The 10,288-nt window shown below is 34.4% G+C and overlaps 1 protein-coding gene across 1 annotated transcript; it reads left to right on the top strand.

Moving 5' to 3' along the window:
• The first annotated feature begins 2,345 nt into the window (after window positions 1–2,345).
• LOC114368211 (protein trichome birefringence-like 42) lies at window positions 2,346–9,365 on the top strand. Its single transcript, XM_028325541.1, has 7 exons — window positions 2,346–2,546; window positions 2,624–2,679; window positions 7,286–7,525; window positions 7,745–7,919; window positions 8,025–8,203; window positions 8,663–8,821; window positions 9,098–9,365. The coding sequence occupies exons 1-7, from the start codon at window positions 2,346–2,348 to the stop codon at window positions 9,363–9,365; spliced, it is 1,278 nt and encodes a 425-aa protein (XP_028181342.1).
• The last annotated feature ends 923 nt before the right edge of the window (window positions 9,366–10,288 follow it).

Raw genomic sequence — 10,288 nt, 5'->3', positions numbered from 1 at the left:
TGTTTCCATTACGGAGGAAGCTCTACCGTATTCCATGTAGTTCGTACAGAAGAACTACTTCCGTAGTTGTTTATCTTTTACTACGAAAGACGTTATTCCGTAAGGGTTTCACGGAAGAACATATTCCGTAGTAGTTTATCTACAAATATGAAAGAAGTTCTTCTGTACTTCTTCCGTGCGGAACATACGGAAGAACTTCTTCCATAGTGAAAGACAAACAACTACGGAAGTAGTTCTTCCGTGTGGTCTACACGGAAGAATTTCTTCCTTAAGAGGTTTTTTTTTGTTTTTTTAAGATTAAATGTTAATATTTTAAATTTGGTAACATTTTTTAATTATTTATGCAATATTTTCAACAATTTGTGGATAGTTGGTGAATTAGGATAGATTTATAAAGTATGTAGAATATATATCAAATTACTTGGTAGGTTTTGTATGATGTATATATTTGACAATTTATTTAGGTAGTTATGATGTTCAAATTAGGTAGTTAAATGTTGAATTAGTCGATAAAATTAGGTACTAAAATGAATTTAGTTGATATATATATATAGAAGACTTTTTTGTTAGTTTATTTGTGTAGTAATAATTATGAAAATAGGCAACAAAATGTTTAATTAGTTGTTATTTTTTTGTATCATGTATATATTTGTCAATTTATTTAGGTAGGTACTTACGATGTTAAAATTTGGTAGTTAAATGTTTAATTAGTGGATTGTTAAAATGTTGAATGAGTTGAATGAAGTTGTGGATGATGCACATATTTTTTTTTTACTTTTTGTTAAGATGGACGAAGATGAATAGACGTATCATAGTTCGATGTATGGAGAATTCGATATGGATTTTGATGATGAACAACAATGTGGCGTGAATGAAGGCCATGTTGATTGTTCAGACGCTTTTAATACTTCTCAGGTAATGATGCTCATTAGTTTTAGTCGTTTGGTGAATTTGTGTTTTGTATAAAAATCAATATGTGAGGGTTGTGGTGTAGGTCTTCGGAACTTGAGATGATGTTTTGGTGTGGGCTAGATCGGTTTCCCATGAAAAGGGGTTTGTTGCAATTATTATTAGGTCTAACACAGATACTTGTCATAGAGGAAGAAGTTTGTTTGTGTTAATTGACTGTGAAAGGAGTGGTCAGTACAAGTGTAGGAATAAAGAATTTGTTAGAAGAGACACTGGGACTAGGAAATGTGGTTGTCCCTTCAGGCTGCGTGGGAAACCAGTGTGTGAAGGTGAAGGTTGGATGGTGAAGCTAATTTGTGGGATGCACAACCATGAATTGGCCAAGACCTTAGTTGGACATCCATACACCGGACAGTTGCACCACGATCAAGCAAATTTACAATGCAAGAAGTGCATATCGTTCTTCAATAAGAGGAGCTGATACCGAAATGCAACATCTGATGAAGCTTCTCGAACGTGATCAATATATCCATTGGCACAGATTGAATGATGAAGTTGTGGTGCGGAATCTGTTTTGGTGTCACCCAGATGCAGTGAAATTATGCAATGGATGTCATCTGGTGTTTTTGATAGACAATACCTATAAAACAAATAGGTACAGACTCCCACTGCTTGACATTGTTGGGGTGACACCAACGGGGATGACCTTCTCTGCTACTTTTGCATATATGGAGGGCGAGCGTGTGAATAATATTGTATGGGCTTTGGAACGGTTCCGAGGTCTATTTTTACGAAAAGATTGTCTCCTTGGAGTTATTGTCACTGATAGAGACCTAGCACTGATGAAAGTAGTGAATATTGTTTTTCCCGAGTGCACCAACTTGTTGTGCAAGTTTTACATCGACAAGAATGTAAAGACCAAGTGCAAATCTTTAATAGGGCAAAAAAATACCTGGAATTATGTGATGGACAGTTGGGGTACTCTAGCAGATTGTCCTTCGGAACAATAGTTCCCTGAGTGCCTTCAGAAGTTTCAAATGGCTTGTTCACCATGGCCGATGTTCGTCGACTATGTCTGTGAAATGTGGATTACCCCACACAAGGAAAAATTTGTTACAACATGGACGAACAAGGTGATGCCTAGGCAACATAACAACAAACAAGTATTAAAATGTTCATTGGTTGTAGTATGGGTTAGTAGTAAATGCATGTAATTTTTTTAACTGTTTGTTGTGCGTTTCCAATGTAGGGTTGAATTTGCGCATTGGTCTCTAAAACGAATATTACAGAGTAGCCTTGGAGACCTGTGTAGTGTTTGGGATTCCATGAACAACATGATGACGTTGCAGCATACTCAAATTAAAGCATCCTTCGAAACAAGCACACATTTTGTTGGACATGTATATAAAAAAACCTTATTCAAGAGGCTTCTTGGAATGGTTTCAAGGTGCGCTTTAAATGAGATTGCTGCTGAGTTGGACCGCATACAATATTGTGGCAATGATCCCTCTTCTTGTGGTTGTTCTATCAGATCGACGCACGGTCTTCCCTGTGCATGTGAGTTGTCTAGCTATGCTGTTTCCAGCATCCCTCTGGAATCGGTCCATATGTTTTGGAGGAGACTTCATTTTTCCCAAGTATGTTGTGTATGCTAATTTTTTTTAAGGAAAACAAAGTTTTAAATTACTTACATGTGTATGTTTATTTGTTTCAGGTTGGCGTGGACAAGTGGATGGATATAACAGACATGAGATATGTCATTGCATCTAGGTATAACGTAATTGTTGTATCGTTATCCCGCCAACAAAGCATGACATTTTTTCCTCTCAGAAGTCAACCACCACCAAATTCTTCTGTGCACCGCATGATATGTATCAGCCACGTCTTTGGAAATCATTTTGTTCAGGTACATTAAAGATAATTATTGTACTTTTTATAATTATGCAATGGCTTGGGTCGTTCGTTTGAGTTGATAATGTCTGTTCACAGACAAAATAGGTTTATCTGAAAGAGCATTGTCCTTTACCACTTGTAGCATTGTTGTGGTCAAGCAATTATCTTCCTCAAGTAAAGCAGTGGCCAACTGCATATATTGGTAGGATACGGAAATACATGAGCCTAATGACAATTAGAAGAGAATATGTGGACCTAAAAGAAGACTGAACATTCAGTATTATGGCTGCTTCATTGTCAAATGTAATTTGTTGCATAATAATGAATCGTTAAACATTAATTAATTGTTGCGATATGGACTAAACTTGTTTGTGCATCTAAAATGATCTACGCATGTATGATACGTCATTATCATAATTGACAACACATAACTGAAAGTCTTACCGTGACACGACAAATGACTTGACAAGACATTGTGATGCACGATAAAGCTTGCAGACACATTGGTTTACTTGGGAAGATAAACACGAAACATGTTCATGTGTGTGTAAGTTTTTTTTAAACAAAGTGAAACAATCTGTTGGTGGAAATCATCTATATATACGAGACACGGCAACTTGCTAACAAAATCACACATCTACCTGCTTTCACATTTTCTCCCTATTGTTACAACAAAGTAAGGTATTTTTAGGAGAAACAAGCAGTCAGACGATTGTAAACTCAAGGTTGGGTTTCATTTTTTCAAATGGATCAATTATTTACAACGATAGTGGGGTTTACTTCCAAAGTTCCACTCCGGTGCCCATTCGAGTACCCAAGAGTTGTGATCTTGCAATGCTGAAAAGCAGAATACACATCCCCCTTAATCTAACCCACAAACAATTTTTGAATGAAATTCACTACCGGCAGCCAGTCACAGAGACAGGTAACTATTTTCGATGTCAATGTATGCAATTGAAAAATGATGATGATGTCAACACCATGTTAATGTGTAACGATCAATTTTCGTATGTTGGTCTGATTGAGTTGTTATGCACTATTGGTAGAACAACAGATGGAATATTAAACTTACTTCAACGTACTATGACCCCTACTCATGACGCACTCTTGTATTACAACGGGAGGTGGAACATGCCACCGCAGAACAAATTTGTAGGTTACGTGTTCACAGGTAAAAATCCGAAGAAATTTGAAATTCCTTCAGGTTGTACCATCGATGAACTGAAGGATTTGATAAAGCAAGTTACACCTAAATGGATTCCCCCTCATGGAATTCACGAATCACAAACCGTAAGACGATTGTTTTTTCGGCAACCAGGTCGTTTCGAGTATTCAGATAAAGTTATAAAATATGAAATTAATGAGCTAAAAACCAACGATGAAGTGTTGAAGGTGTTAGTATAGTCCAACTACTGGAAAAAATACGGGCCAATAGAAATTTTAGTTGTTTTTACTAAACATGTTATGGAAATGGAAGACGACGTGGCTGCCACGTTGCTAAACGACTGAATGCAAGGTTTTTTTTCTTGTTTTCCATGTAAGTTGTATCTATTTACAACGTGTTTGAATTCCATAATAAAATTGAATGTATTGTTTCAATGCTCCAAATCTAATTTATTTTAATTTTTTGACGTTCAGACTTTAAGCATACTTTGAATGATCCAAATCCAATTTTTTTGGATTTTGTGCTTTTTTTGGAGGGCCTATTCGATGGAACCGGCTCACGTCTTTATTGGAGGGCGCCTTTCTCAGACAGTGGCCTGTGAAAAGCGTACCTTGTTGTGTAAGATCATGGTAAATGAAGGCTACAATATCTTGGCCTGACTTGGATGCTACCAAAGTTGCTGCTGATGCACATTCTAGTCGGTCCCTTAATTTCTTTGAAGACCCAATAGTCCCAATAGTCCACAGCCACCTTTCATCGTTGTGCCCCCAGTTCAACAAGGTGGCATAGATCTGCTGCAACAACAGCCCCAACAAGCTATGCAAGTTGATGGACCCTTTTTCAAGGGTTCAGATTGCACATATTTCTAAACTTATTGAAAGCATGTTGTGGACTTGTGCTGAAAAGTGTACCTTTCTGAGACAGCAAGTTGAGACAAGGCTTGCAGCAACCGCCATCGTGTGACCTCCCTCTCCCCCTTCCTGCCACTCCCCTTCCCCCTTCTTCCTCCCTCCCCTTTCCCCTTCCTCTCACATGGAGCAAAAGTTGTCTCAAATGATTTTGGACAACAAGTTCGCTGCAATCGCCCCCCTTGTTCCTCCCTCCCCCTCCCCCTTCTACTCCCTTAACAGCGAGTTCAGGCAAGGCTTGCAGCACTTTTGATGGAAAGTAAGGGGGTCATGTGGAGCAGAAGTTGTCTCAGATGATTTTGAACAACAAGTTTACTGCAACTGCCCCCCCTTGTTCCTCCCTCCCCCTCCCCCTTCTACTCCCTTGACAGTGAGTTCGGGCAAGGCTTGCAGCACTTTTGATGGAAAGTAAGAGGGTCACGTGGAGCGGAAGTTGTCTCAGATGATTTTGGACAACAAGTTTGCTGGAACCGCGACCGCCACCACGACCTCCCCCTCCCTCTCCCCCTTCTTCCTCCCTACCTGCCACTCCCAACATCCACTCAATGTATGTTTTTTATTTTTCTCGTTCTTCCTCTTTTGTTCTTGCAAATAGATTACCCCATATATGTTTTAGATTGCCCCATATATTTTTAAAAATATTATTGATGGGTCATTATTTTTTTATTATTACAAAATTTAAAATATATTAAATAATTATTTTATTATTTTTTCAAAAAATATACCGATTAAATAATTTATTAGATTTATATAAAAATTAATTGTCAGAAAATGTATTATTTAAATTTACATGTGCATTAAATATGCATTAGAAATTTTAGTGTTATGTATATCAATATTATTTATTTTATAACGTAATTAACTCATTAGCTCGGTTGATTAGAGCGTTGTGCTAATAATCTTAAAGTCTCAGGTTCGCTTTTACATAATAAGTTCTTCCGTAAGAGGTTACGGAAAAAGATCTTCCGTAAAAGTTGTTTATTTGTACGGAATAACTTCTTCCATAAAGTTTGTACGGATGAACATCTTCCATAAAAATGTAAAAAAAATCTTACGGAAGAACTTCTTCCGTTAAAGGTTACGGAAGAAGTTCTTCCATCAAATTTTACGGGAGGGCAATATTGGAATAATGGGAAGTTGTTGGGTGCATCAGCAATACTGCTGGGTGCACCTAACAACACCCCTTCCATAAACATCCTCTTGACTTCTATGGTCCACATTGATGGCACCATCAGTCCACTAAAAAAATTACACATGTTTGGAGCCTACAACCACCAACAAATCAGGAACATAGAAAACAAAAAATAGGAGCATGAAGAACAATAAAATACAACAACCAAAACACTTACCACACAAAATTCTGACATCTCCATAAACATCTTCCTAGGTGTTCAGAGCTTCTTGAAGTCAACAACAACATGGGTTCTCTACACAAACACTTTCTACCGTTCACAACAAATGAAGACGCCAACAATGTTGGAGCACCCAATCTCTTACGTGTTCTAGAATATCCAGATTTGTCCATATGCGTGAAGGTCGAAGCCAAACGGACATGGAGTAAAGCAAAAATTAATGACAACGAAGGTCAAAGGAACAAAATGATCCTTTAGGGTTCAATAAAAATAATAATAATAAATAATGTGTAAAAACAATTGGACACGTGTTGAACATTGATGAAGATCAGTCATGACACACGTAGGCTTAGAAAATCAAAACCTATGTCTGAGCCAAAAAAAATCGCACATTTAAATTTTGTGAGGGCAAAAAAAAATTAAAATTTTACAAAACCAAATTTCAAACTTTTAATATTTATAAGGATGAAAAATATATTTTAGCCATCAAAATTATGGAATACTAAAATTTACACAAGTGATAATGTTTAGTATAAAAATTACAAAATGAAGGGAGATCAATACATAGTGGACCCACAATCCTAATAAAAATGTATTAAAATGTGTTACTAATATTTTTTTTCAATATTTTCTTTTTAGCCAACCAAAAATTCGGAGAGGTAAGAACGGTAACATCCAATTTTTGTGTGGATAAATTTATTAATATTTACTTTAAAGATCAAAAGACAAAAAATTGATTAGCTTTTGGCATGCATGCATAAGCATATAAATTATAAAGTCAGTGATTTGTACAAATATTATTACTCTCCTCAACGGAAGCTTCTCTCTAGAGCTACTCCCATGTATACAAATGGCAAACAAACATGGTGTGAAAATGTTTAGGACAATAAATAGCTTTTGTCATACATGCGTATAAATTATAAAGTCAATAATTTGTGCAAATATTATTACTCTCAACGAAGGCTTCTCTCTCTCTAGAGCTACTCCCATGCATACAAATGGCAAACAAACATGGTGTGAAAAGGATTAGGACAATTTCAAATGGCATTCTATTTCAGGTTATGTGCTCTGGCCTTTGCTGTTCTGTGGTTAGTGGCATCTCCACTGTACCATGTGCAAGGCAATGGTTGTGACTTTTCTCTGGGAAACTGGGTTGTTGATGACTCCTACTACCCTCTCTATGATGCCTCAAGAGATTGCCCCTTCATAGGGCAGGGATTCAATTGCCTTAGAAATGGTAGAACAGATCAGGAATACCTCAAGTATAGATGGAAACCCTCTGGTTGTGATCTTCCAAGGTAATGTTTTCACTTTTTCTAAGGTTTAGATTTCATTTTGTATATCTTTCATCACTTATAAGCATTTTCTTAAAAAAATGTTTCTTCACAAGGGGTAAATAACATGTTTGAAACATTGGTCTTTAACTGAATCGAATGACGTTGTGTGATCTATAATCGACCTGGTATAATAAGGCATTTTGGTATTGTTCCTTCTCAAGAGATGTTGTTGGTTAACAGGTTTGACGGGGTGAATTTCTTGGAGAGATACAGAGGGAAAAAGATAATGTTTGTAGGGGACTCCATAAGCAACAACATGTGGCAATCACTTACTTGTTTGCTTCACATTGCTGTCCCAGAATCAAGTTATGCCTTATCAACTCCCACAAAGTATCTCTATGTGTTCTCATTCCCGGTAGTTTTCTGCATTTCAATTTTAATAAAAAGGAAATTTTGACCCTTGCTAATTGCTTGATTAGCCAGAATATTAATAACTTGTACCAATTATTTTGGGTCATAGGAATATGATGCTTCAATAATGTGGTTGAAAAATGGGTTCCTAGTGGATGTGGTTCATGACAAAGAAAACGGAAGGATTGTGAAACTGGACTCCATTAGATCTGGGCGCATGTGGAATGGAGTTGATGTATTGATTTTCAATACCTACCATTGGTGGACCCACTCAGGAGAGTCTAAAACGTAATGATTTTTTTAACTATATAAATATACATTGACTAAAATATATTTGAATTTTTTATTTTGTCCTTAATAAAAAAATCCCTTTTGATCCTTGATAAAAATAACAATTTTTTATTCTTAAAACCTTTTTTTAATTCCTATTAATTAGAAAAAAATTTATTTACTCTGATAAAAAATTCATTTGTTATTAGTTCCTTTGCAAAAAAATTAATAATAAATGTAAAAAATATCAAGAAATAAACCCAAAATTCACTACTGATTTATAAGAATTACAAATAAAATTATATTTTATGAGGAATTTAAAGAAAAAAATTATCAAAAAACAAACATAAAATATATTCATGAGGACAAATATATTTTGTCCCATATCTAATGTAGGATGTTAAAGATATGCAGGATGTTATTAACTAGAAATGTTAAGCGAGGGGCTAATAATGAATTCATGTTACGTTTAAACAGATTTGTTCAATTTCAAGTAGGCAATGAAATAATAAAAGACATGAATCCCATGGAAGCTTACAAGATTGGGTTAACAACTTGGTCTCAATGGATTGATGCCAACATTGATCCCTCAAATACTACAGTTTTGTTCCAAGGAATTGCTGCATCCCATTCTGGGTAAGTTTAATTGCTCATTCCACTCAAACTAAAACTCACATAAAATTTCAGTAGGTAAATTGATTTTCTTATCAACAACTAAGATTAATCACTTTATTTTCTAAAGTAATTAAATTGCTGACTTTAGAGGGAATCAGATAAAACATAAATCACAATGCCTATAATCACAAAAAAATTATTATTATGCACATGATCCGTAAACTTTATGGTTAACAATGTTGATTAGAAAATTGGTTGTATTATTCAGAGACTCATCTCTTATCCTTAATTCTGAAGGGGTAAAGGGTGTCTCAAACAACCACAACCAGGGCAAGGACCGCAGCCACCTTATCCTGGTGTAGAAATTGTGAAGGGCATTTTGAGTAGTATGTCATGTCCTGTATATTTGCTTGACATTACTTTGATGACACAACTGAGAATAGATGGACACCCTTCTATATACACAGGCAAAGGCACCTCTTATGTGGACTGCAGCCACTGGTGTCTAGCTGGTGCTCCTGATACTTGGAATGAAATGTTGTATGCTGCTTTGCTTGGACTTTAACATTTTCATCATTTTTTATTTATTTTCTAGTTTATGTTTTCTTAGATAGTAGAATTTTTTTTTATAAATATATATTTGTTTGTTTGGAAGTAACTTTTCGTTCTTATTTATCAATTGTTTTAATAGTTTAAAATAGCTAGCATTCATTGTTATTTTGTAGATGTATCTGATCTTTATTTTTTTTTTAATTTTGTATACATTTTTCAAGAAAGGGAGACAGTAAACATTTTATAGGGAATATTAGAGTAATGCATAACAAATATAAAATGTATATTTAGAAATTATATATAGTTTTGAAATAAACAAAAATATTATTTAGAAAAAAAATAAAAAGTTATAAATTTGATATGATTAAAAAAATTTCAACCTTAATAAACGGTGTAAGGATGACAATTGAGGAGTTGACTATTGTGTGTCTTATGTGTATAAGAAAATAAAATTATATATGCTGATTTTTTCAAACAATAAAAAAGAAGATAATAAGGTTGAAAATTAAATAAAATAAAACAAAATCAAATATAATTGAGAACAAAAAAAATTAATAATTTTAAGTTAGTTTATTTTACATAAGCTACTTATCTTGATAAAAATACTTCAAATAGCTTATAAAAATAAATTATTAAAATAAATTTGTATATCAAACAAACTTAATTTTAGTAAAAATAACTTCTAAATTAGTGAATTTTTTTTTTTAACTTACACAAATCCTCTTTAACCAAATACGTGAAGGTAATACATGATTTTATTTGTAGTAGAGTGGGGGACTCGTGTCAGGTACATATTATATATGAATTTTTTTATAAAATATTTTTTAAATTCATATTATCAGCTATTCACAATTAAAATATAATTTTTATTTATTAATTATTGTTGTACAGTATAAATATATGGTTAATTATAGACTATGATTCTTAAAATACAAT

The sequence above is a fragment of the Glycine soja genome, chromosome 9 (assembly GCF_004193775.1).
Source record: "Glycine soja cultivar W05 chromosome 9, ASM419377v2, whole genome shotgun sequence".
Lineage (NCBI taxonomy): Eukaryota > Viridiplantae > Streptophyta > Magnoliopsida > Fabales > Fabaceae > Glycine > Glycine soja.
The sequence above is the reverse complement of the archived record's forward strand: the minus strand, read 5'-3'. Positions and strand labels throughout refer to the sequence as shown.

Excerpts from the sequence above, each read along its gene's own strand:
- LOC114368211 (XM_028325541.1), top strand. The coding sequence starts at position 2,346 with ATGGTTTCAAGGTGCGCTTTAAATGAGATTGCTGCTGAGTTGGACCGC. Across the intron at positions 2,680-7,285 it reads AGATATGTCATTGCATCTAG|GTTATGTGCTCTGGCCTTTG; the intron begins GTATAACGTAAT and ends ATTCTATTTCAG. Across the intron at positions 8,204-8,662 it reads CACTCAGGAGAGTCTAAAAC|ATTTGTTCAATTTCAAGTAG; the intron begins GTAATGATTTTT and ends ACGTTTAAACAG.